Source organism: Acanthochromis polyacanthus, chromosome 4 (genome assembly GCF_021347895.1).
Source record: "Acanthochromis polyacanthus isolate Apoly-LR-REF ecotype Palm Island chromosome 4, KAUST_Apoly_ChrSc, whole genome shotgun sequence".
NCBI classification, from domain to species: Eukaryota; Metazoa; Chordata; class Actinopteri; family Pomacentridae; genus Acanthochromis; species Acanthochromis polyacanthus.
The window spans coordinates 4851568-4878664 of NC_067116.1; the positions used below are offsets into that span (position 1 = coordinate 4851568).

Consider the following 27097-nt stretch of genomic DNA (forward strand, 5'->3'; position numbering starts at 1 on the left):
CTGACATCCAGCAGCTTGAAGATCTGTGTGAGACTTCCTGAGAACTTTTTCCTTCCACTTTCAGAGATTTATTTTCAGCTTACAGATCAGAAACCTTCAGCGCCTCATCTTCATCGATCTCTGTCTCAGAACAAATAAAACTAACTTTTTAAATGATCATCTGAGAAATAAACCTGCAGGTTTCTCTTTAAATTCACACAAAATCACTTCCTGTCATTTTAAACACCACAATAAAACACGGCAGACGTGTTGTTTAAAGGGCAGCTTTTATTTTCAGAGAATCAACAGAATTAGTGTTTCTGACACAAACTGTTTCTGTGGGACGAAAACATCAAAATATCTCCCATTTCTGACAGAACTATGGCTTTTTAACCTGATTGTAAATCGTCTGCAGCCAGTTTTAGAGCAACAACGTCAAAAATGTTCAGAGAAAAACTTAAATTCACCAGAAGTTAAAAAATGAAAATCTGAATATTCTAAGACAGGATTGGATGCAAAGAAAATGTGTTGAATTTTACTTCATCTTTTTCTTCAAATATCAGAATTTATCTGAGTTTATTTTCCGTTTTCAGGCGTGGATCTGTTAAAGTGCACATTGAAGACGAACAGGTTGATAAAAACAGTCTGGTCCTTTAACAGTCTCAGCGTCTAATAAAGGAGAATAAAACAGCGGCTGGAGTTTAAAACCTGAAAGGATCGATGAGGAGGTCTGCTCTCTCGTACCAACATCAGACTCATGATCAAATTTAAAAGGATAACTTGTGAAAAAAGTTAAATTAAATAAATAAGTTAGAGATTTAAATGTTTTAGTTGAGTTTCATTTTTCAGCTGTTTTAAATACAAAAAATAAAAAAAATTAAATGAAACGAGATTAAAACGATGGAAGAAACAGATTTATGGATTGTTCTCGGTGGCGGTGACAGAACTACGACTCCCAGAGTGCACTGCGGCAGGAAGCAGCTGATTGGTTGATATCAGCAGCTGAAATCAGATGAAGATCAGCTGCTGAGGATTGTGGGTAAAGCAGAGCAAAGTGAGGAAGTTTACCTGAACAGGTGAGTTCAGTGAGTTTAAACGTGGTCCCAGACAAATACTGAAACTCTGCTGGACCAGAAGCTTCAGAACATCTGGAGATGTTTCCTTCAATCACGACTCTGAGGGTCATCATTATGAGACAAAACGTGTTTTAAATCAGAGCAGCCAATGATTGAAATGATTGAAGATGAAAACAGAAACACCTCAGAGGGCAGTTCAGAATGAATCCGATAGAAAACAGCATAAACCATCACTCTTCATCCCTTAAAGCTCCTCATCACTAGATCTTTACTGGAACTGAGGTTTTATATTAAAATCACACAGTTCTGAGGTCTGTTTGAACCGTTATCTTATACCTAAACATCTGTAAGATCAACATTTTATAAAGACAATAACCAGAAAACCAAGCAGAATAACTGATGCTGAAAGATTCTCATGGCAGATGAAGTTCTAAAGTTCTGTGATCGTCAAACAATACGAGACCACTGAGTCATCGGACCAGGTGAGGTCATCGGACCAGGGGAGGTCATCAGTTTAGTTGGGACAAACATTTTGAGCTATTTTAGACAGACTGAGAAATGTTTGACTTGGACGAGGTTAAAGTCATTTTGGACAATTTTTTTTTGTCATTTTGGTCAAATTTTAAGTCCTTTTCAACAATTGCACCTCCTTCAGCATCCTCCTGGTTGGCTCCATGATATGTTCCTACAAAGTTCTACTGAAACGTCCTGAGAACGTTCAAACATCTGAACTGTGGTTCATGTTTCTGCTTCAACAGTCTCAGATGACTCCGATGGCGTGACGTTGAGATTAAGACCTCAGGAACAATAAAGACATCTGATAAAAATCACAGATTTTAAGATAAACACTGTAATTAGAAATAAAAACCTGGTAATTAGATGTCTTGATATGATAATCTGAGTTACTTTCATGTAAAATCCGATTTTGACTCAATCTGGAGAATTCAGCGGATGAATGTATCATCGGATCTAAAACAAACTGAGCTAACGTTAGCTGTCAGGCTAACTACAGCTAATTAATGCTAACATGACACAGCTGTCCCCTCCTGCTAGCTAAACACTTTCATTAGAACCATGCAGATCAATACTGTTGATTGGTTTACATCTGTGCTGATCAGAAATGTTTGGACGTTAACTACATTGTGTTTTGGTCCGCTGCCTTTCGCTCGTGGAATAAAACAAAAGTTCACACTGATGAAATGTTGGTGCTAACGCTAGCTCTGCAGTGAGCTAAAGGTGCTGATCCAGCAGGTGAGAACAAGTGAGCAGCAAACACTGACATCACACAGGTGAGAAAATTTAGAGTGAACCGTTTCTATCTGAGCATGCTCATTGACACATCAGCCGAAGGGGCGGGGCCTTTTCTGTGGGCTGATCTGATGTAATGAGTTGCTGCCGCTCGTCCACCTGCTCTGAGGTCAGAGGATGGGCGGGGCTTCGCCTTTAGAACTCCACCTTGCAGGCGGGAAAGGTCTCGTCCTGCATGGCGACGGTGCTGTTGCTGCCCAACACGGTGACCAGCAGCTCCCTCTGCCGGTCGTGGGTCTCCTGGTACCACTCGTGCATCGCCAGCGAATCGAATGTGGGGATAAGAGTCACCTGAGGGCAGAGACAGACCAATCAGAGAGCACATCATGAGAAGGTCGGCAGGAGGTGAAGGTGCCGACACTGACCTGGACGTCTGGCCAGCTGCTCTTCCCGTCCAGCAGAGCGTCCAGGATGCTCCTCATTGACTCCTCCTTCACCGGATCGTCGCCGCTCACGATGTAGTATGATGAGCGAAGACGTCGGAACAAGTCTGGGTCCACAGTGGAGGCGGCACTGCCGGATGGAAGGTAGGCCAAGTCCACGAAGACTGCAGAGCCCTCAGAACCTGCAGCTCTGGAACCTGCAGATCAGAAGAAACATGTAAGATGTACCTGCTCCTCCAGATTCATGCTGTTTTTACGACCAGGACAGAATCAGTCTTTTTACAAATGATTCCCAAAGAGAGTTTTCAAAACTAAATACCACAAGAAAAAAGGCAGCCGTTTCAGTCCTTCAGTTAACTCTAATGTTGCAGAAGTTTTAAGGAGGTGCTGAAGTCAATGACGGCCTTCACTGCACCAGCCTTCTCTCCAAATAGGCACAAAATGACCACAAAAAAGGACAAAACTGCCTGAAGTTCAGAGGAGTAATTTCAAGCTTTCTGTCCAAATTCTGAATGATGTTTCAGTGTAGAACTAAAATCACAATAATACTTTCAGGACCTACCTGAAGACGGTGGTTTGGCTGCTCCTATTCTAGATCCCCCCAGTGAACTTCGTGAGGACGGCTTGGTTTCCAGGCTGGACGCCGTCTTCAGGGAACCAGTGGAGCTGCCGGCCTTCGACTTCCCGTTCTGGGCTGCAGCTGCTCCGGTTGCCTTCGTACCTGCAGATTTCTTGGTCCTGGCAGCTGAAGTCTTCAGGTTTCTGTTGGACTCTGTATCGGCCATGCAGGCGCCACGCTGGGGGGGTAACGGGGGCAGATCTTTGACCGGGGCAGGTGGCGGGTCGTGGAGCTGCCCCACTCTGTGGGTTAAGTGGGGACTGGGATAATCTGGGGGATAACTGGGAGGGAAGAGGCTGCTGGAGTCATCATCAGAGTCGGAGTCTGCAGTGATGGAGGGACAGTCTTCGGTGCCGGGGGGAACATCCGAGTCGGTGGCCGTTGGCAGAGACTCGCTCACCGATGTAGGCGGAGTCTCCTGGCTGTAGACTGAAGGACCGTCGCTGCTGCTCTGATCCCGGGAGCAGTTATTGTTGTCAAAGAGGTCTGGTGAGGTGGCAGCGGCCAGACCAGGACTCACCTGCTGCTGGTGGGTCTCAGGGGTCCGGGTGTGTTGGAACTCACAGGGGGACACCAGACACAAGTCCACATCATGAGGGGCGTCTGAGATGAGCTCTGACATGCCGTGGATGTGGCCCTCCGGTCCACAGCGTCCGTTATGGGTTGACCTCAGAGGTAGGACCATCCCAGTGTCGGAGTCACTGACATGTCCGTTGGAGTAGACTTTGGGCGACGCTGCTGCAGGAGGCAGTACTTGTTCTGAAGAAACTGACAGCGATTCATCGACTTCTGTGGAGTGTGGGGAGCCGACCTCCGCTGGCAGAGAGGTCATGGTGGGGGAGGAGTCCGGCAAGATGTCCTTGAAAGGACTGAGGGTCAGCAGGCTGGACTGCCTGTCCTGAGAGGATGTGGAGTTTTCCAGACCTTCTCTGAGGGAGCTGAGGTCTGACGTACGGCAAGAACCTCCCTGGTTGTATTCCTCGACCAGACTGGAGCCTCTGGCCTCCAGGCCGCTGTCCTCACCCAAACCCCGAATGTCCTCCGCAAGGGACTGATGGAAAGGGGTGTGTCCGGCGCTGTTCGGGGCAGAATCAGCAGGAGAGACCAGCTCCAGAGTTTTCTCCTCAGAGTTCATGCAGGCATCCAGCTCCTTCTTCAGGAATCCCTCCACTGGTTGGTACGCAGTCGGTGTGAGATTAAAGTTGACACTGAGATCGCCTTTTGGTGTTTTGGTGACCCTGTCCTGGTCCGTCTCCATACAGCGGAACTTCTCTGGACTCTCTGTTGTCAGGGTCTGGTTAGCATTGGTCTTTGCTTCATCAGCCTTTGTGTTCTGATTGTTCCCGTTGTCATCTTCCAATCGAAGCCTTTCAAATTCAGCCGTCATATCCTCCGGTGTCGACACCTTAGACCGATCTGTCTCCTTCTGGCTCTCCTGCTCCTTTGACGCTGGCTTACCTTTGGTCCCTTTGTTCAGAGTGTCTTTCTTTGGAAGCGTCCCATCTTTCTTCAGTGTCCCACCTTTACCTGCAGCTTTCCTCAGATCTGTACTTGCTGTTAATGCTGCACTGGAAGCCCCACCTGCTGCTTTCTTCACATCTTTAACCGCTGGCTTTGTCACTTTCTTCTCCTCTGCTTTTACATCCTTCTTACTATCTTTTTTTGGTTCAGGTTTAAGGTCTTTCTTTGGTTTAATACTTGCGATTTCTTTCTTTGCAGCTTCTTTCTTCTTCTCTGCACTCTCATCTTTCTTCATAGCAGCAGCAGGAGTCTTCTCGTCCTTCTTCTTGACCTCCTTCTTCTCATCTTTCTTTGGAATGAATTTTTCCGCAGGTTTTCCTGGCTTTAATTTAGCATCTGCTTCCTTAATTTTGGGCTTTTCTTCTGCATCCTTTCTCTCTTTAGGTGTAGCGTCACCAGCTGCTTTTGGCTTTGTTTTCGTCTCTTGTTTTTTGACATCTACTCGGCCAAGTTTGTCTTTCGTCAAGGCACTGCTGGGTCTGAAGTCCTTCGACTGGGACTTAAGGCTTTCCCGACTGTCTGCTCGTTTTGGCTGCTTCTCAGTTTTGGATGTTTCTAGATCTTTCAAACACACTGATTGATGTTTGAGAAACTCTAGATGTTTCAGTTTTTCAAGTCCATCCAGAATTTTGGTCTGTGGCGTGCAGCCCGGAAACAGGACACGAATGATTTTCTCCTGAGGGCTGGATGGATGCCAGACCAGCAAAGCACAAATGGAAACAAGGCATGGCAGTGGAAGATCCGAGTCCTTTACGTTAGATCCGTCCTTTGGCCAAATCTGCATTAAAGCTTCAAGTTCTTTACTGCCGCTGACTGGGTTTAGCGTGTACAGCTCCAGACGACCAACTCCCATCTTCTGGAACAGAATCACTGGTTCTATAGAGGGTCCACTGGGCCGGCTCAGAACTTCAGGCTTGATCTCCAGCTGCTGTAAGTGTTGCAGAGTCAGTGCCGCCAAGTCACAGCTCCGGAGCTCGCTGGGATCTCCCTGGACGGACTTCAGTCTGTCGGGAACGTTCAGGAAAACAACGCCGATCTCAGGGGAGATCAAGTTCTTCATCCAGTCCTCATCAGCCTGAGATCCGGCCGAGTCCTCGTCCTGCTCGGCCACTTTCCTCAACAGCAGACTGTTCAGGCCCGGCAGGTTGTCTACGCCGATGTGGGTCAGGAGCACCGAGTCGATCCTGTCCAGGTGTCGGACCAGTTTCCAGAAGCAGGAGCGCGGATCGGAGCCGCCGTTCACCAGCACGTTAAAACCGTTAACGGCGAAGAAGGCGGAGTCTCCCCTCCCACCGGGGAAGATGTAGCAGCAGGGCCGGGACAGCTTCAGGAAGCCCACGGTGCTGGGTGGCTCCAGCAGGTCGAAGGGCGACTCGGGCTCCAGAGCCTCGGACAGGTACTCGGTAAACTCCTGCAAACCCTCCATCTCTGGCAGAACCACGGGTGGGTTGATCCGGATGTTCATCAAGTCGTGCAAGTTGTGGTTCTGCAGCACTGAGTCCTTCCAAAGACCGAAGTCTGGACAGCTGAGGGTGAGGTTGGCCTTCAGCAACGGGTCAGAAGAGCTCAGCCGTTCTGCAACCTGCCAACATACAGAGGAGGGAAACCATGAACCCGGTTCTGTTTTATTCAAACTCACAGAGGAGATAAGTCCGGTTCTGTTTTATTTGTTCTGTCTATTGACACACAGAGAAGTTCTACGATGAGTCTGGTTCTGCTCAGTGTTCTCACCTCCTCATCAGAGAAGATATGGACCAGGTCTCTGAGGGAGAAACAGCCTTTCTGTAGCACGATGTCTCCACAGTTCTCCAAACACTGACCCGCCAGAACCAGCAGTTTGTGTCGAGACGAGTTGCAGATCAGACGCCGAACCTGAAACACAAACAGAAAACAAACAGTAAACAAACAAACACATCTTTACACTAAAATCACATGTTCAGTTTCACAGACGTCTGTTTACCGTCTCACATACATGAGCTGGTTTCACCGACTCACCTCTGAACAGACCAAGTCCTGGGCTGGATTCACCAGAACTTGAGTGTCCAGAACATCTCCGCTGTGCTGCAGAGTACGTTGACCTGCAACACATCAGCATCAGTCACAGCTCAGGTGACACACAGGTTTCCCAGCATGCAATGCAGGAGCAGCGTTCTTACCTGGAACGTCTTCTGAGAGGAAAGCTGAGTGTCTGGACACAAAGAGCTTCAGCTGCTGATCCAGAACCGAAACATCCAGATCTACGGGCCAACAGCGCACACCTGAACACACGGAGCACCAGAATCTATTAAAAATAATCACACATCTTGGATACATCAGTTGCAGTTTAGATGGTTAACAATGACTGGTCACATCGTAGTTGTGCTGACCAATCACAGTGAGGCCTTCACTGATCTGAGCCCAGTTTCACAGAGTGACGCCTCCGTCCTGCTTCCTCGTGTCTCTGTTCACCATTTCCTCTCAGCAAACACAAGCCGCTCATATTTAGTAATAACAACTTCCTCTTTGTGTGTCTGCAGCTACAGCAACACAGCAGCAACAAACAGGCAAAAACCTGCTCAAAACTAGCATGAAATAGTCTGGAAACAGACTAGAAACAGCCTAGAAACATCTTGGAAACAGCCTAGAAACAGCCTGAAAACAGTCTGGAAACAGCCCAGAAACAGCCTGGAAACAGCCTAGAAACAGCCCAGAAACGGTCTGGAAACAGCCTAGAAACAGCCCAGAAACGGTCTGGAAACAGCCTAGAAACGGTCTGGAAACAGCCTAGAAACGGTCTGGAAACAGCCCAGAAACAGTCTGGAAACTGCCTAGAAACAGCCCAGAAACGGTCTGGAAACAGCCTAGAAACAGCCCAGAAACGGTCTGGAAACAGCCTAGAAACAGCCCAGAAACGGTCTGGAAACAGCCTAGAAACGGTCTGGAAACAGCCTAGAAACAGCCCAGAAACGGTCTGGAAACAGCCCAGAAACAGTCTGGAAACTGCCTAGAAACAGCCCAGAAACGGTCTGGAAACAGCCTAGAAACAGCCTAGAAACGGTCTGGAAACAGCCTGGAAACAGCCTGGAAACAGCCCAGAAACAGTCTGGAAACAGCCCAGAAACAGTCTGGAAACTGCCTAGAAACAGCCCAGAAACGGTCTGGAAACAGCCCAGAAACGGTCTGGAAACAGCCTAGAAACAGCCCAGAAACGGTCTGGAAACAGCCCAGAAACAGCCCAGAAACGGTCTGGAAACAGCCTAGAAACAGCCCAGAAACGGTCTGGAAACAGCCTAGAAACGGTCTGGAAACAGCCTAGAAACGGTCTGGAAACAGCCTAGAAACAGCTTTGAAACAGTCTGGAAACAGCCTAGAAACAGCTTTGAAACAGTCTGGAAACAGCCTAGAAACAGTCAGGAAACAGTCTGGAAACAGCCTAGAAACAGTCAGGAAACAGTCTGGAAACAGCCTAGAAACAGTCAGGAAACAGCCTAGAAACAGCTTTGAAACAGTCTGGAAACAGTCTGGAAACAGCCTAGAAACAGTCAGGAAACAGCCTAGAAACAGCTTTGAAACAGCCTAGAAACGGTCTGGAAACAGCCCAGAAACAGTCTGGAAACTGCCTAGAAACAGCCCAGAAACGGTCTGGAAACAGCCTAGAAACAGCCCAGAAACGGTCTGGAAACAGCCTAGAAACAGCCCAGAAACGGTCTGGAAACAGCCTAGAAACGGTCTGGAAACAGCCTAGAAACAGCCCAGAAACGGTCTGGAAACAGCCCAGAAACAGTCTGGAAACTGCCTAGAAACAGCCCAGAAACGGTCTGGAAACAGCCTAGAAACAGCCTAGAAACGGTCTGGAAACAGCCTGGAAACAGCCTGGAAACAGCCCAGAAACAGTCTGGAAACAGCCCAGAAACAGTCTGGAAACTGCCTAGAAACAGCCCAGAAACGGTCTGGAAACAGCCCAGAAACGGTCTGGAAACAGCCTAGAAACAGCCCAGAAACGGTCTGGAAACAGCCCAGAAACAGCCCAGAAACGGTCTGGAAACAGCCTAGAAACAGCCCAGAAACGGTCTGGAAACAGCCTAGAAACGGTCTGGAAACAGCCTAGAAACGGTCTGGAAACAGCCTAGAAACAGCTTTGAAACAGTCTGGAAACAGCCTAGAAACAGCTTTGAAACAGTCTGGAAACAGCCTAGAAACAGTCAGGAAACAGTCTGGAAACAGCCTAGAAACAGTCAGGAAACAGTCTGGAAACAGCCTAGAAACAGTCAGGAAACAGCCTAGAAACAGCTTTGAAACAGTCTGGAAACAGTCTGGAAACAGCCTAGAAACAGTCAGGAAACAGCCTAGAAACAGCTTTGAAACAGTCTGGAAACAGTCTGGAAACAGCCTAGAAATAGCCTCCAGCCTGAGCAGTCACCACAGCAGAAACACAACAACCTCCACGGACATGAAGCTGGTCAGAACCAACTGAAAGCGGCTGAATGTTTAGCAGCGATGAACTCCAACATGTGATTGTGTTTTCAGTAGCAGCAGAATGAATCCTTTGACACACGAACACACCGACGGTACACTCGTCACATGCTAATTATACACACTGATGAACGTCTAACTGCCGGCTCTGTTTCTGCACACAGCGTCTTTATATTTACAATAACTGTAGTTTATGTCCAGAGCAGCTGATCTGCAGTGAGGCTCATAAAACACAGAAACAGACTGTAGTTAAACACAGCAGCCTCTAAAGTACAGCCGCTGGTTATGATTGCATCAGATTGTGTTTCAGATAAACATCAGCCACAGTTTAATACTCAGAAACACTCAGTATCTGATCAATAAACAGAAATGGAAATATGCTGCTGTCTGTAAAGCTGCTTTCAGACAGACGGCATCAGACATTACTGGTTCTTTAAGTGAAACATTCAGAGTGAGGTCAGTGTTCTGCTAATGTTCTGGTACTGTTCTGCTAGAGTTCCTGCATTCAGAGTCAGACATGAGCCCTCAGTGCAGTAGAACCTGATATTGATCATGTATAAAACATATTAAATTAACAGCAACTGATCAGAGTCCAAAACACCAACAGCTCAGTTTATCTCTGATGTCTGAAACAAAGTGAAAGTTCAGGATTATTTCAGAACATAACACTGCAGCTGATAAACAATAAATTTCAGTATTGTTTATCAGCTGATAAACAGCTGATCTGTTTGAGGTGAACAGATGTTCCAGCAGCTGTTAGATCCACATTAATTACTCATGAAACTGGTTCAGCTGTTTGGATCCTGCAGACACGAAACCAACTCAGAGACAAGAGCTCAGACTAACATGTGATTACATCATTATTAGTATTATTGCTACTTTTATTATTATTATTATTATTATTGGAGAGAACCAGTAAACAGGTTTGTTGTGATTTTGAACTTCTTTATTATGGTTTAATGTTGATGCTAAAACGTGTAAAAATCTTTAAATCGCTTCACAGAACTCAAAGTTCGGCTGCTTGTGTCTGTTAATGTGAAGGTCCAGTGTTCAAAGTTAAACAGGTTGAGCTGGTGACCCACAAACAGCAGCAGTCGTCATGGGTTCGAGTCTGGCCCACGGACATTTACTGTCTTTCTCCACTCTTCTACCAACGTTTCCTGTCTCTCCCCACTGTGCACTAAAATAAAGGCCAAATAAACAAATAAAAACAAAATGGAACACAGAGATGGCTCTGACCGAGAATAACAGCCGCTTTCTGGACCCATACAGCTGCTTCTGAACCTCAGTAAAACCAGTAAAGACGTTCAGTCCGCCAACTGTCCGGTAATAGTCAGTTAGCTATCCGGTAATAGTCAGTTAGCTTTCCGTTAGTACTCCGTTAGCTGTCCGGTAATAGTCCGTTAGCTGTCTGTGTGTTTACTTAATTCAACTACTCGCTGCTGAGGACATCAAGGTTCCAAAATAAACTCTAAATCTGCAGTAAAGTGATGAATCTCTCAGTTAGTCTGCATGCTAACATGCTAACGATGCTCCGCTGCTCTGACCGGAACCGTTTCCGTGTTTTTACCCTAAAGTTTGAAACACGCGGCGGCTCTAAACACCGGACAGGAACCGGGACACACCCGAACATCGGACAGGAACCGGGACACATCCGAACATCGGACAGAACCTGTGGGATAAACCAGCAGCGCGCGGACTCTCACTATGAAGAAGTTCGGCTCTTATCGGTTCCTCTTGGTTCTTCTGCCCGGTACCGGAGAACCCACCTGAGTCTACCTGCCGCAGCAGCCGCTCCAGCAGACCGGCAGGCCGCAGCGCTCCAACCACCACCAGTACCGAATGTTCCGCCGCCGCAGGCCCCGACGAGCCGGGAGGAGAAGAACCGGGACCGCCGCCCCGCTCCGCCGCCATTATGGCACGGACTGTCCACTGCTGACGTCATACGCAGCAGCACGCACAGCCCCGCCTCGCCCTGGGAGGCCAATCAGAGAGGGGAATCCAGCAGCTGGCCAATCAGAGGAGAGAGGGGCGTTCACGTTCTTTTAGGAAAAATCTACTTTATTTTGGAGCTTCCGCAGAACGTCAACGTTCCGTAAATGTGAATATTAAAACAAATGTCATGTGAATCTTTCATAAATGTGTAGAATTTGATGAAGAATAATGTGAACAGAATGTTTTCACAGAAATAAAGAAATTTCTTTGACAAAATAACTTCAACTTTGTAATTCCAGTCCCAGCAAATTAGACTGTTTTTGTTTGTGGTGTTTCCTCAGCAGCTTTATTTCCCACTGCCCTGTGAGCCCCTGAAGGCAGCTCGGTACTTTCTCGGTGTCATGGCGGCCCCGGTGCCCGGTCGGTGCTCGTTCTTCGTCCAAAAGAAGAACCGTTTCTGTAAGATGGTTGTGGGGAAAGGGAAGCAGTTCTGTGGAGAACACGCCACCATGGTGAGTTCAGGGACTTCACCTGAAAACAGAGACACGTGGCGACCAACGGAGGCTCCTCTCCTCCTGAGGGCCCCTTAGATTCGCTGCAGCAGGTCTGATTACTGATTATTGATCAGCAGAAAATCAAACTATTTCCTCAGCTTTGCTCTGAATCAGTTTGTTCACTGTAGGTGTAATGTCTTTAATTCTGCTGAATCGTTCAGATGCAAATTCAGCCTCCAGGTGAGAAAATAACAGAACATTTATGGAACAAATTCACAGATTCAGGTTTGAGTCCATCCAGAACATCACCTTATCAGACTTAAAGCTACATTTTAGAGGTTCTTTTAAAGTCACTGATGTTATTGAGCAACTGTTAATTGATTGACATAAATAATTTAACTAATGAAAAAAATGAACCGATAAAGCAGCTGAGTATTGTAGGTCACCTGTTAGAAAGTCCAGCTCTCATTCATTCATCTGTCAGACAGAGAGAGTCCTGAAAGGGGCGGGGCCAGCAGCAGCTCATTTAAAGCTAGTCATGGAGGAATGAAACATCTCTGAAACATTGTGGAACAAATATGAAGCTTTAGTGTCATTTTTCAGGCTGTTGATGAATTCCAAATCAAACTAAATGATTGATTGTGTTAATCTGTGTTTCAGGAGGGGGCGGGCAGCAGGAGGATCGTGTGTCCTCTGGACCCCAAACAGTGAGTCATCAATATCACTGATGGATCAGATGTTTGATTAAAAATGAAACAGATCAAACTCCTCTCGCTGTTATTTATTGATCCGCTTGGTGGCGCCGTTGTCGTCTCGTTTCAGCACAGTGGCTGAAGACAAACTGCACAAACACCTGAAGAAGTGTAACTCCAGAGAAAAACCCAAACCTGTGAGTCAGAACAGAACCAGTTACTGATGAATCCACGCATGGATCCCAACAAACACTGTTTTACTGCACACATCTGTCAACTCAGAACTAGTGTTTGACTTTCTGCAGGTTTATTTTGTGGAGAACATAAACGCAGGATCAGCTGATGGAGACGAGACGCTTCATCAGGTGACAACAGCACCTGGCTTATTATTATTATTAACATTATATATTAACATTGTACCAGTGTTGTATCTACTTTCAGATGTACATTGTTTTGGATAAAAGCATCGGCTGAATGAAATTGTAGAATTGTAACAATAATTCAAATAATAATTATGATGGAATGTCGCCGACAGGGGAGTCTGTCGGAGCGCAGCAGGTCAGAGGTGGAGTCTCTGCTGGACAAACTGAAGACGGCGGTTGAAGGTGAGCTGACCATTGTTTTACTGTGGGGGGGAATAATGTGTTTCTGAACATTAAAGCAGGTAAACATGTTCGAGTAAATATTTATACACCTGTATGAGCAGAATAATGGAGCTACTTCTAAGGAAGATACTTTAGAGTATCTTGGAGAGGAGAAGTGTCTGAACTGTTCACTCTATTCACCGGGGTTCCTCCAGGGTCAGTGCTCGGTCCCCTCCTCTTCTCAATAAACACAGTAATCCACTCCCGTGGTTTCTCACAACGTCTCTATGCTGATGATACCCAGCTCTTCCTGTCGACCACACAGATCTCATCCCAGCCAATCCCTCCACAACAAGCAACCAACATCCAGCTGGAATCAACCCAGCTCAAACCCACAAAGTGTGACAGAAACTTCGGTGTCATGATGGTGACCAACAAACCTTCAAGGCTCATGTGTCCTCTGTTGCTCGGTGGTGTCGGTTCGTCTTGTAGAACATCAGGAAGATCAGAACCTTCCTGTCTGAACATGCAGCTCAACTCCTGGTCTAGATTCTCTAATATCACCATCCACTACTGCAGCTCCTTACTAGAGGCCTCCCTTCATGCCCGGTCATGATCCAGAATGCAGCAGAATGTCTGGTTTTTAACCAGCCAGAAACGCCTCATGTCACCGCGCTGTTCAGATCGCTTCACTGGCCTCTAGTTGCATCCCGCATAAAATTTATAACTCTGACTCTTGCATTCATAACAAGAATGAAAATAGCTCCCTCCTACCTGAACTCTCTCATCCAGGTCTACACTACCTCCCTCCAACAGAAGGTTCCTGATCCAACCTCTACCTCAGGGCCGGTCCACAGCTGGACTCTTCTCCTCTGTGGTTCCCCGGTGGTGGAACCAGTTATCAAACTCTGTTCAGTCTTTAAGAAAAGACTAAAAACCAGCTTTTCACTGAACACCTTTACACTTGACAGACTGTAAGAAAAAAAGGTATTATGTCTGCAGTGCCTGTAGACACCAAGGCCCAGTTATCACACTAGAGGTTGTTTTATTGCTCTTATCCAGGTTGTTTTGCTGGTGTTGGATCTACTCGCAGATGTACATCGCTTTGGATAAAATCAACTGTTAAATGAAATTGTGGAATCTTAAAGAACATCTGGTAGTTATTTGTTCATCATGATTCAGAGGATTCCTGTATTATTGTCCTTTAGGTCTGCAGTGCGACCTGGAGGACAGAGTTCTGTCTCATCTCGTTCTCCACGATGAACTCAACAACCCAAAGAATGGAGACTCCGCCCACAAACACCTGAAGCAGCAGGTAAAGAACAACGGGCCTATTAGGGTGACCACATGAACCAATCAAAACAAACTGCAGAATTTTTTTTCTTTCTGACTAAATTAAACAGGTTTCAAGAAATCGTAGAAATTAAATTCTATTTTCTGTGAGATTTGATGAAAACGTTCACAATAAATAGAATCAGCTCAGTAAAATGTTGAGATTTATCTGCTTCACGACCTCACAGTGACACATCTTCAATAGGCCACACCCTTCTAAGCCTGATTGATCTGACCTGACAGATGTGTTTAGTCCTCCATCTTAGGTCACCTGGAGGAGCTGGGGCTGCTGGGAAGGGGGCGGTGCTTTGTGGAGTTTGGAGCGGGACGAGGAAAACTGTCTCACTGGATCCATGAGGCGCTGAAGACCCGCGACGAACTGAAGACCCGTGACGAACTGAAGACCTGCGATGAACCAAAGATCCGTGACGAACTGAAGACCTGCGATGAACCAAAGATCCGCGATGACCTGCAGCTGCTGCTGGTGGAGCGCTGCAGCACTCGCTTTAAGGTGCAGATGGTTCTTCACTCCTGTTCTTAAATCTAAACTGCAAAAACCCAAACTTAATCAATCAGTTTGATTGATTGATTGGCTTGATCACTTTGATGTTGTGTTGCAGGTCGATGGGAAACATCAGGAGGACGGCGTTCCATTCGAGAGGCTGCAGGTCGACATTCAGCATCTGGATCTGAGTAATAAAGAAACATCTGCTGAGTTCCATCAATTTTATTGATCATTTTGATTGATTCATTTTGATTTTGTTTAAACCTGCTGATCGACTCTGTGGATGTTTGCAGGTAAAGTCCCTCTGCTGCGACAGAGGAGCCTCCCATTGGTCGGAGTAGGGAAACACCTGTGTGGAGCAGCGACAGGTGAGAAGGGGCCATGCAATCTGAACTCTGATTGGTTGTCAGCACTTCAGAGAGTTTTTAGACACAACTGATCGCATCACTTCCTGACATCAGATGCTCAAAGGGCGTAAAATGAGGCACCGTCCCGGTAGATGATTGACAGGTGCTGTAGAACTGGATGTCAAACCGGACCAACATGGGGCATCGTTTGAAGACTTTCAGCTACAAAACTTATCATCAAAAGTTGTGAAAACAACTGAGGAGTAAATCTGCAGAATCTGTCTTCCTTTTAGTTCTCTCGCAAGCTATTTTGAACCAGTGGGTCATAAAAGAACAAAGTTCTGATCCAATACATGAAAGCCAACATTTAGATCCTCTGGTGTCATATCAGGGTTTGAGTGAACTTCCCCTCTTCAGCAGTCCAGTAAAGGTTTGAGGGACTTGGGCTCAGCTGCTTCTGTTCTGGTTCTGTTTCAGATCTGGCTCTACGCTGTCTGCTGGAAACACCAGGTCTTGTAGATGCGACTGAACCACCCCAGAAACGTCTCAAACCATCTGAACCAGCTGAGCCGAGGGCAGGTGTTGATCCAGGAATAGCCCCAGCAGACTCTGGTCCAGGCTCTGGTCCCGGGCCAGGTACAGGTTCTGGTTCGGTGCTGGGCCTGGCGGTGGCGCTGTGCTGTCACCATCGCTGTGAGTGGCGTCACTACGTCGGGCAGCAGTTCTTTCAGCAGCGAGGACTTGGAGCTGCTGAGTTTTCCGCCTTCTGTCGGATGTCCAGCTGGGCCACGTGTGGACTCAGACCGACCAATCAGGACCACACCCTGCAGGATCCGACCAGTCAGAGAGGAGACGATGACGAGCATGAACCAGCAGAGGAGACGGACGCCGATAACAGGTAAATATTCAACAGGCAGGCTGTAACTGTCCTCTCTGTTCGTCCTGGTCAAGAAACTTCACTCTTAGTCCTTCAAAGTTTGCTGTAGTGGGTGTTTGTCAGTATTCCTGCATGTGGTGGGCTGAGAATGAGTGAGGGTAAGCCCACCCAGAATATTTTCAGAGTCCACATTCTATAAGGATGGTCTAAGAGTGGGTCAGAGGTAGCCTAGCCGCGCTAGACCCATGTTCTGAATTCTGAAGGCACAAGGGTCAAGGGCCGCTCGACAGGGATGGAGGCGGGCTAAAAGGTTGTCTTTCAAATCACTCTGCAGCAGTTGGGTAGGTATACAACCAATCAGCGCAACGAATAGGCTGACGGAGTTCCTAGAGCGGCGGCGGATTGTGGCTAAGTCCCATTAGCTTCCCAACCAGCGGAGCCAACTGGTATATTAAGGATTTGCCATATCTCTTATGGAGGGTAACTTGACCCACCCTGGCAGAGAATTAAATTCGTTGCCGTGGGTTGTCTAGCGCGGCTAGGCTAGGTCAGAGGGTGAATAGTGGTTAATTTGCGTGTGGTTGCTAATCAGTGACAAAGGGTAAGACAACAAAGAACTAAAGGTGCTTAAATCAAGAGGTCTAGGTAGGCAGCAAAACGTAGAGATGAGGGGTCTGACAAACAGTAACGGATAACAAAAGATAAAAGAATTGTAGATAACTGTGGAGAATGGAATGAAGGAGGGGCACGAGAAGGAATCTGTAGCAAAAGGTGTGTGCGTCACAACGAATCAGGATTTAGCTGATTTCAGGTGCAGTAGGATGTGGAGATGTTCCCTCAACACCTCACAGCCATCAGTAGATGCTGCCATAGTCTCCATCAGCTACTACTGTTCCTCTGGTTGTGTTTCTCTGGGTGTGTTATTGTGGTTGTGTTTCTCTGTTTGTGTTATTGAGGGTGTGTTTCTCTGGTTGCGTTATTGAGGTTGTGTTTCTCTGTTTGTGTTATTGAGGTTGTGTTTCTCTGGCTGTGTTTCTCTGGTTGTGTTATTGAGGTTGTGTTCCTCTGGCTGTGTTTCTCTGGTTGTGTTATTGAGGTTGTGTTCCTCTGGTTGTGTTATTGAGGTTGTGTTTCTCTGGCTGTGTTTCTCTGGTTGTGTTATTGAGGTTGTGTTCCTCTGGTTGTGTGTCCGTCAGGTTTGTTGCAGCAGCAGACCGGCAGCAGGTCGGGCGTCTCTGTAAGCTGCTGATCGATTGCGGCAGGCGTCACTACCTGAAGACAAAAGGATTCAGCAGCAAACTGAGTCGATACGTCTCCACTGACGTCACCCTGGAGAACGTTCTACTGACCGCTGTACCCTCATCATGCTGACATTCAGCTACAGTTCAAAGAAAAGATTTTATTTTGTTGTCTGGAACAGCAGCTGAATCGTTGTGTTTTGACATCATCTTGGATTTTTCTGATCTAAAAGACCAAATGATTTATCTGTTATAGGGACCCTCTGATTATTTTTTTTGCCCCTGATCTGACCAGAGTCGTTTAATATTAGGAAGCTGCTGATATAGATTCTATATTATTCAAATCAGTACAGTGTATCTGCTGAATATCTCTGCAATGCATGAAGAAAAAACTCAATTTCTGTCACCAGGAACCTGTAGGTGGAACCTTGTAGTAAAGCTCCAGGAGAACATGGTAAATGTAGTGTTAGAGGGTAAATGTAGTGTTAGAGGGTAAATGTAGTGTTAGAGGTTAGGATGTACTGAGGCTCCAGTAAACCTGTTTTCTCTACAGTGACGTCAGCAAATGTAAATCAGCTGTCGTACTTGGTAGTTCCTGGTTGTTCCAGCAGGTGGCGTCTCTTCCTGTTTAGAGACCAGAGGAGGCGTCACTCAGACTACAGTTCATGGACAAAGCAGAGAGCATTGTGGGAGTTTAGCAGCAATGGGCACTATGACAAAGGTTAATGTGGTAAGTAATAAGCTCCAACCAGATCTCATGTTTCCGACAAACTGGGATCAACCAGGACAGAGTTCCTGCATCACAACGATTACTGACTATGGAGACAATTATAAGTTAGAATCTCACCGCAAATTGTGCAAACTATGGATCAGACTGAGGTTTGATATCCACCATCCCTTATTGTTACAGTGAAACCTGCAGCTGACTTTGATACAGAAATCAGAAAAGCAAAGTTGTATTTCTAAAAAAAAAATCTCTTTATTGTTTTACTTAAATGCAAACCAGACTGAATGTGTTAAAGTGTTTTGTAAAATTTGTATTAAAGGCTTTCAGTTTCCTGTTTCTGAATTCATTCTAAAGTCAACTTCATACAAACAGTTCTGGTTCTGATGCAGTCCACTGAAACCAGTTCACAGCTGAAAAACCTTAACAGAAGAAACAAACAGGAGCTGAACAAACATCATCGGTTTCCATCTGAAATGTTCCAGGAGAAGCTGAAGAAGAAACGATGGATCTGCTAATCTGACGACTCGTCACTGGTCTCTGAAATGTTCAGAACAGAAACATGTCAGGATGTCAGACAGATTCATTTAAAGTTAATAAAACTCATTCATGTTAACAGCAAAAGAGGTCAGTAAAACTCCTCATCAATACTGTTATTGATCCTCTTCATGTTGCAGATCAATAAAAGAAGGGAACAGATACGCTCAGAGGGTTTTTGGTTCCAGTTAAAGAACTCATGTTAAAGATGGAGTCCTGGTTAGATCCAGAAGATGAAGGGTTAAAATGTTAACGTCCTCAGATGTTATTGTCTACAGATGCTAATGTCCACAGTGTTAATGTCCACAGAGTTGAGTCCATCAGCTCCGTTAGTCATGGTTACTAACGGTTGACGCAGTGCATGTTCAGGACGGCGTACGCTCTCTTTCTGGATTCCTGGATGTACATATGCATGAACTCTCGTCCAAACATCTCCCTGTCGTCCTCGTCGTCCTCGACCATCCTGGACGGCAGTGTCACGTCCAGGGTCAGAGGGTTGTCCCGGAAATTCACAAACCTGCTCCAAAGAAAATGTAGAAGGTCAAGATTTGTAATCACTAAAGGCTGATTATTGGACACCGACAGACTGAGCTGAGGACAGACGTACCTGAGCTTGGACATGCCCTCCATCAGAGGGGGGATGTCTCGGAGCTGGTTGCTGCTGAGGACCAGCGTGTCCAGACTGTCCATCCTGGTGATGTTTTCTGGAAGTCTCTCCAGCTCATTCCTCTGCAGCCACAGAGTGTGCAGCTTCTGCATCCTGAGGACAAATGTCTCACTGGTCATTGGCTGCTGGCAGAAGGGGGCGGGCCTCACCGTGTCTTTGTGTCCTACCTGTGTATGTCTTCAGGTAAATGCTGGAGGCAGTTTCCTCCCATGTCGAGCCACTGGAGCGCTGGCAGAGCGACCACGCACTCCGGGAAGATACTGAAGTTGTTCATGGACAGATCGAGGTGATGCAGCTTCGTCAGCGTCATCAGCTGGAGACAGAAAACAGAACGGACCTCAGACCAGCTGGACCAGAACCAGGTCTACAGGAACCACACAGAGATGCTTGGGTTGTGGGTCGACACGAGGTTCAGGTTCATACCTGGTGAGGCGGTATGTCTGATCCAGTTTTGATCAGTTTGGGTTCATACCTGGTTGGGTAGCTTGCTCAGGTCCCGGTTCATGGCCAGCTCGAGTCTCTCCAGACTCTCACAGCCGCTGAGCTCTTCAGGGACAAACTGGATCCTGTTGTAGCTCAGCAGTAGCTCTCTCAGACGAGTCAGCTTCCCTGAACCAGAACCAGAACACCAGGAGACACCAGGTTCACATGAGACCGGTCCGAAATCCCACACACCAGGACTATCATCAGAATAAACTGAACTTTAATTTAGAAGTGCTCGTGCTCACCGATCTGTTTTGGAATCTCAGTGACTCCGTTCCGGGACAGATCGAGGACCAGCAGGTTCTGGAAGCTGGAGATAAAATGAGGGATCTTCAGGAGGCCGGTCCGGTGGATCTGCCACTCCTGGACCTGACTGAGCTGGACCAGACAGCCGGGCAGAGACTGGGAATGTGAAGAACCAGAGAGTCAGTGTTGGTGGGGTTCAGGGGAGGATCGGAACACCTGTCGGCCTCCTGTGGGCGGAGCTACCTTCCACTCCTCCTGTTCAATTCGCAGGATCAGTCGTCCGTCTTCAGTCTGCAGTTTCTGCTTCAGTCGAGCCAAAGCCGCCCGGTCCTCCCAAACACTGACACCAAGTCTGGACCACCGACAAGGAGAACGGTTACCAAACGTTCTCCAAATGTTCCCCTAATGTTCTCATGACATAAAAACATTTACCAAATATTCACTAAACGTTTTCTGGCCGCTGACATGCAGAACTGTAAGAAAACAAACAGAGCTGGACAGTTTCAACCAATAACAAAAGACCTGAGGTAAACAGGCGGAGTCTGACCTGCCTGTGGCCCCGCCCCCCACTGTCCTCCTCCTCTGCTCCTCCAGCTCCTCCCGGTTCCTCCTGATCCTCGTCTCCCACACAGCTTTGATGGAGCTCACCGAGCCGCACGCCGCCACGCCCGCCATGATGTCACAGCACACAGGTGGACAGGTAGGACGACCTCTGACCTCTGAGCTGCAGGCCCGCCACCCCGCTGACCATCCTGTGACATCATCAAAAGGTTAATGTGCATATTTAATTAATTCTACAGATTTTAAATTTACTTTAAAAGAAACAACTGAACATAATTAAAATGACAAATTGATCTCGAAATGGATTTATTAAAAAAAAACTTACATCTGCTGTATTTCTACATTTTAAAATATACTTTACTAATCCATCAGTGCATTACACTACAATACAATAACACACAGTGAGGTATAAAAGGTTAGAAGACGTGTAAACAACATAAAATAGAACATAAAAGAGAAGAACAACCTCTGTAACAGCCTGTAGTACATGGTGGTCGTGTTACTACATCGTGCGGATGTGAGTATACAGCATATTTATGTTAGTACTGTAGTATTTTCCAGTGTGTTAGTACTGCAGCGTGTTGTCACCTTGCAGCAGTACAGCGGCGGTCCTCCATACTGTGTCTCTGCAGCTGAAATCTGACCTCAGATCTGCTGGATAATTTTAGCCTTCAGGTCACATGACCCGTTGGTCAGCTGACATCAGATGATCACCTGATCAGGAACTCAACAAGCTGCAAAAGCTGTTAAAAGTGAAACAGAACCTTCATAAACACGATAAATAAAACTAGACACACTACAAAAACTACAACTAAAGTTACAGACGCAAAAAATTACAACTAAAACTACATCACTATAAAAAAACTACACAGTAAAACTAGACATACTAAAAAACTACAACTAAAACTAGAGACACAGTTTAAGAATTACAACTATGAGCACTATAAAAAATAAAAGTAGACACACTGTAAAACAATGAAAAACTACTAAATTACACACTATAAAACTACAACTAAAACTACAAGTACACTTAAAAACTAAAACTAGACACGAAAAAAACTGCAACTACACATTACAAAAATAAAACTAGATACACTGTAAAAAAAAACTCCAACTAAAACTACAGACGCACTATAAATATAGACTGACTGCAAAAATTAGAGTTAAAACTCAGTTCTGCTGTAGAAACACACACAGGAACAGAAACAGAAGTTTGTGCACTTCAGCTTTATTCAAACACTTCTGACAGCAGGAGTCTGAAAACTGACGGACACGTCCCCAAACATACAAAACCCAACCGTTTATACACCTTTACATTTCATCTGCAGCTAAAACTAACACCACAAAGCAGGATAAACATCTGGAATATGTGAGACAAACAGTCATGTAACATACATCAGACACCGAGTGCTTTTTACCCAGCAGCCACCGCGACAGGAAATGAAACATCTGGAGATAAAACCAGCATCGGCCGTAACATCTGGAGATGAACGAGGCTCAGCTGTATGTTTGTGGAACCGGAGCTGCAGACAACATTCTGGCGTTTTAGAGAACAATCCCACCACATGGTCCATTTAGCAGCAGTTCTGGAGCTTTCAGTCACATCAACTGATCTTCAGCTGGAACTGGAGGTGCTTTAGTCAGCAGGAAAGTCCTTAAAGTGCTCAGTCAGAATTAAACATCTACAACATCCTGAAGAGTCCATCTACTGGTGAAAGGGCTCATTGTTTCTGTGTGCCCATCAGTCCGCAGCCAGAACCAGGTTCTGTTTCAGGTCTGATAAATTAATTCTCATGAAAGCAGACGATCAGGTTTCTTCAGACAGATCAGTTAATAGAGGAACTGTTCCAGAGCAGCAACTAAACGGACCTTCAGCCAGGACTGTTGTGTTTGCCTTGGGTTAAAACAGGGAAGCAGTTCTATAAATTTAACTTTACCACCTGTTTTCTTTGTGAATCTGTGTCCAGAGCTGAGAAATAATAAAATCTAATCTGTATTCTAATCATTTGGTCCATAAATGTCTGAAGGATGAGAAATGCCCACGATTGTTCTTCAGGTGAACATCTCTGGGAACAACAAAATCCAAAGATGTTCGGTTCTGTTCCAGTAAAAGATGATTCATGCCGTAGAAGCTTCAATCACAGAACGAAGCTGCTTCATGATCTCAGACGACATCAGCCGCTGAGTTCATCTCCAGAGACTCGGACCATGAATCCGGACCGGGTCAGCAGAACATTCACACCATCAGGATGTGGCACCAGAGCAAAGTTTGTTCTGAGAGATGAAACAGAGCGCTCTGACAGCAGCTTCTGGTTCTGGACTGACTGATGGACAACAGAACAGTTCAAGGTTTGGGTCAATAGTAGACTTCAATACGGCTTCACTATAGACAGAACAGCTAGAGAAGGGTCGGTTCTGATCCATACAGAGGACTAGAAGAACTGAGAGGAGTTGGTTCTGATTCTAAAAGACTTCAGATCAAGTAGATGAGGACTGTTCAGACCCGGCAGAGTAAACACATGAAAGAGACGAGGAGGCTCTGATTTATAGGGGAGACAGGTGGTTCTGGTCCAAACACAGGACAGGTCAGGTCGAGGATGGGTTCTGGGGATGTTATGTTGATTCAACTATTAATTTACATGAACATTTTAACGGATAAAAAACATAACTGATAAAACAGCAGCAGAAGGTCATGATGTCAGTAAATGTAGATCAGCTGTAGTTCCTGGTTGTTCCACCAGGTGGAGCCTCTTCCTGTTTACTACTGTAGAGACCAGAGGAGGCGTCACTCAGACTACAGTTCATGTTAAAGCAGAGAGCATTGTGGGAGTTTAGCTAGCCACGGGCACCATGACAAAAATGTCTGTAGTGTTTAATGAACCTCAATGTCTTGTTTTAGCCATTTTGTTTCCTGTTCAACTCACTTTTGTCGTTAAAGGTCTTGGGTATGCATTTTGGAGTGTATTTCTGTTGCTTTGTCATTCATCTTGTTGAAGTAATTTTGCATCTAGGTTTTTTTTTTGTCAATTTTGGTCTAATTTTTGTCATCTTGTCTCAGTTTCATAATTTTTTTTGTCTCATTTATCTCTCATTTTGCATGTGATTTTTTATCATTTTGGGTGTAAGTTTGGTATCATTTCATTTACCATTTATCTCGTTTTAGTTGTTCTGTGTCATTTAGGACTACATTCAACTCATGTTAACGAGCAGAGAGGATTGTGGGAGGTTAGCTAGCAACTAGCACCATGACAAACTCCTGAGCTCAGGAGGGTTTTGACTACAGATGAACAAGTTACAGTTACAGAGGAGCTGATGGAGATTCAACATCTCTGTCATTCAGATCAGGTCAAACAAAGCTAAGCTCTGCAGAACTTCTTCTGGATGAACAATTAATTGATTGATAAAACTTTCTGATGGACCTGGTTCCATCGTTGCTGTCTGAGTCTACAATCAGAGTCCTGGTCTCTATCAGGAACAGTAAAGTTCTGTCCTGAGAAAGTTCTAGGTGTTCTGGTTGTTGGGTTCAGTCTGAACCATGGGTTGGACAAACTCACTGACTCCAATAACAACCTGCTGCACAGCGCCACCTGCTGGTCATGTTTATCAGGTAATTCAGAGGACAAACCAATCAGCCGGTACCAGGAAATACAGGTTCAGTTTAGTCTGAAATATTCAAAACCAATGAATTTATATAAAACTGAACCAGAAGCAGACAGATTCTGAGCTAATTCTGATTAATGTGACGATCGATGGAGCAGATAAACGTTCAGATCTAACAGACGGTAAATAACGATGCAGCTCCAGAATAAACTCGGCTCTGCAACACTTCAGGATAAAAACAAGTCAGGCATTCTTTCACTGCTTTAAAACATGATTTCTGTGGGACTGAACTCATTTCTTAGCGTTTTCTTCATTTACTGTAAGAAAACTCACAATTAAATCTGACCGTTCTTGATAAATTCATCAATTTATCCATTCTCACTGCAGGAACCTTTTAGGTCAACTAAAGCTCTGAAGTACAGGAACCGTCCAGCTAGAACCTCTTTCAGAGAACAGTGTCGGTTCTGTTCGGGGAACCTGAAACACCGCAGTGAAGGTCTAGATGCTGATTGGTTGAGCTCAGAGAGGACAGATGCTGGTTGGTTAAACAATATGTTTTTCATCTCCATCAATAACAGCGTTTTCCATTTATTCTAACAGAACAAACCTCCATGGTTCTGTTCTGTCCAGTTACTTCTGGTTCTGGTCTGAGCCAACGTGAAGCTGTTGGATCTACAGAAGAAACATTCCTGCAGTGGATCGTTAATATTTTACAGTAAAGAACCGACTCACAGCTGTTCTTCTTGTGTCTTTGCTCACATGGTTCCTCATCAAGCAGCTTTAAAACCTGTCACACTGTTTCTACTGACTCTGTAGATCTGAGTTTATGGTAAAGCTGATCTGATGTTTGTCCCGTTTCTGCTCCTGATCCATGTGAAGAACTCAAAGAGGGTCATTCCGTGTGGTTTCACCAGATGGTGGTTGCTGCACCATCTTCAAATTAGTCCTAAATTTGTATGCCATCAGATAGTCACAAAAGTACTTTCTGTGCAAAATTGTAGGCCTGTAGCTCAAATAGTTTCTGAGTTGTGAGGGTCTGAAATTTTCAGAATTTGGGCTATAAAAAGCCTCGCCAGCATTTTTTGCATCTTTAAGTGGTTATTTCTCAGCCTCTAGACATACCAGAGAGCTGTGAGTTGGTAAACAAGGCCTCTGCATGTAGCTAGTGCCCCACAAACATCCCCAGGTGTTTCCCTACACTCTGCAGGCCATGGGGGCTTGATAAAAATGATAAAAAATTAAGAGATACCTTCTCACGAGTGGAGTTTGGGACCTTAAAAGTACTAGAAATACTGCACAGAAATGTTCTGACACCCCTGGGTTCCATTCTACACAAACTTGTGTGATAACTTAGCAACCTGGAGCTTTCTAGGTACCTCAGTTTGGAAAATATGAGCTCCCAAAGTTGGACGAGATTTTAAATTGTCTATTTTTGGTGGCAAAAATCTCAGTGTGGGACAGGTACCAGAGACCCCAAATTTTTCTACAAGACAGTTCCATCTGTCTTCTATCACTGTACAAAAAAGCAGCAAGGTTATATTTGTAGTTACTGAGATATTCTTACTCAAAATGGCATGGGTGATGTCAACATCGTTTTTTTTGCTTTTCACTACTTTAAATTGGGATACAAGTATTAGTAGTCATTCCAATGGTAGTATTATGTATGTTTTGTTCTTTTTGAAATGTTAGTTGTTAAAGGTGACTACCTTCAAAAAGTGTAATGACATGTTGACACCCATTTGCAATGCATACATGTAATTATAACATACACATACTAATTACATGTACTAACTTGAATTCAGGGAGCTCTGTAGTAGTTCATGGTTGATTAATTTAAAAATACAACAATAATGTTGAATTTTACAGTATCAGTGCAGTGGGATTAAAAATGTTAAAATTTAATTGTACAATGTCATGTTACAAGCAAAAGAACCTCTATCTAAGTTATAACTTATGTATACCTAAGTTCTACCATTACACTTTTTGAAGGTAGTCACCTTTAACAAAGAACAAAACATACATAATACTACCATTGGAATGACTACTAATACTTGTATCCCAATTTAAAGTAGTGAAAAGCAAGAAACGATTTTGACATCACCCATGCCATTTTGAGTAAGAATATCTCAGTAACTACAAATATAACCCTGCTGCTTTTTTGTACAGTGATAGAAGACAGATGGAACTGTCTTGTAGAAAAATTTGGGGTCTCTGGTACCTGTCCCACACTGAGATTTTTGCCACCAAAAATAGCCAATTAAAAATCTCGTCCAACTTTGGGAGCTCATATTTTCCAAACTGAGGCACCTAGAAAGCTCCAGTTTGCTAAGTTATCACACAAGTTTGTGTAGAATGGAACCCAGGGGTGTTAGAACATTTCTGTGCAGTATTTCTAGCACTTTTAACGTCCCAAACCCCACTCGTGAGTAGGTATCTCTTAATTTTTAGCATTTTTATCAAGCCCCCATGGCCTGCAGAGTGTAGGGAAACACCTGGGGATGTTTGTGGGGCACTAGCTACATGCAGAGGCCTTGTTTACCAACTCACAGCTCTCTGGTATGTCTAGAGGCTGAGAAATAACCACTTAAAGATGCAAAAACCACTGGCGAGGCTTTTTATAGCCCAAATTCTGAAAATTTCAGACCCCCACAACTCAGAAACTATTTGAGCTACAGGCCTACAATTTTGCATAGAAAGTACTTTCGTGACTATCTAATGGCATGCAAATTTAGGACTAATTTGAAGATGGTGCAGCAACACCCCCAAGGAATATCTGCTCATTTCACCTGGAATGACCCAGAGGCCAATTCATGCTTTCTGTGTCCCGTGAAGTAAATTCATTGTCCAACCAAATCTGTGAAGGTCGACGTAAACCTTCAACACGCACCGTAGAAACCTGTGACCAGAGACTGAATGAGGAGGTTCTCCATCATCACA

The 27097-nt window shown here is 45.2% G+C and overlaps 3 protein-coding genes across 5 annotated transcripts; 1 reads left to right on the forward strand and 2 right to left on the reverse strand.

Moving 5' to 3' along the window:
• Window positions 1-247: 247 nt before the first annotated feature.
• map1sa (microtubule-associated protein 1Sa) lies at window positions 248-11293 on the reverse strand. The gene is made up of 7 exons (XM_022209081.2): window positions 11108-11293; window positions 7043-7144; window positions 6882-6964; window positions 6618-6758; window positions 3309-6468; window positions 2729-2943; window positions 248-2654 (listed from the first exon to the last, which is right to left on the reverse strand). The coding sequence occupies exons 1-7, from the start codon at window positions 11250-11252 to the stop codon at window positions 2499-2501; spliced, it is 4002 nt and encodes a 1333-aa protein (XP_022064773.1). The 5' UTR covers window positions 11253-11293; the 3' UTR covers window positions 248-2498.
• Window positions 11294-11623: 330 nt separating this feature from the next.
• trmt13 (tRNA methyltransferase 13 homolog) lies at window positions 11624-18411 on the forward strand. 2 transcript variants are annotated; one of them, XM_022209078.2, is made up of 11 exons: window positions 11624-11785; window positions 12428-12474; window positions 12590-12656; window positions 12765-12824; window positions 12995-13064; window positions 14252-14358; window positions 14629-14886; window positions 14996-15068; window positions 15174-15248; window positions 15705-16125; window positions 17301-18411. In XM_022209078.2, the coding sequence occupies exons 1-11, from the start codon at window positions 11675-11677 to the stop codon at window positions 17473-17475; spliced, it is 1464 nt and encodes a 487-aa protein (XP_022064770.1). In that variant the 5' UTR covers window positions 11624-11674; the 3' UTR covers window positions 17476-18411. The 2 variants fall into 2 exon arrangements, with proteins under 2 accessions (XP_022064770.1, XP_051802654.1); XM_051946694.1 differs by having other exon boundaries at window positions 11703-11785; window positions 12595-12656.
• A 46-nt stretch (window positions 18412-18457) lies between these two features.
• Window positions 18458-21491, reverse strand: lrrc39 (leucine rich repeat containing 39). 2 transcript variants are annotated; one of them, XM_022209080.2, is made up of 9 exons: window positions 21149-21491; window positions 20547-20751; window positions 20243-20351; window positions 19999-20155; window positions 19743-19879; window positions 19438-19583; window positions 19211-19363; window positions 18951-19120; window positions 18458-18606 (listed from the first exon to the last, which is right to left on the reverse strand). In XM_022209080.2, exons 2-9 carry the CDS (start codon window positions 20672-20674, stop codon window positions 18581-18583), a joined length of 1026 nt encoding a protein of 341 aa, XP_022064772.1. In that variant the 5' UTR covers window positions 20675-20751; window positions 21149-21491; the 3' UTR covers window positions 18458-18580. The 2 variants fall into 2 exon arrangements, with proteins under 2 accessions (XP_022064772.1, XP_051802655.1); XM_051946695.1 differs by having other exon boundaries at window positions 18502-18606; window positions 18983-19120.
• Window positions 21492-27097: the final 5606 nt, after the last annotated feature.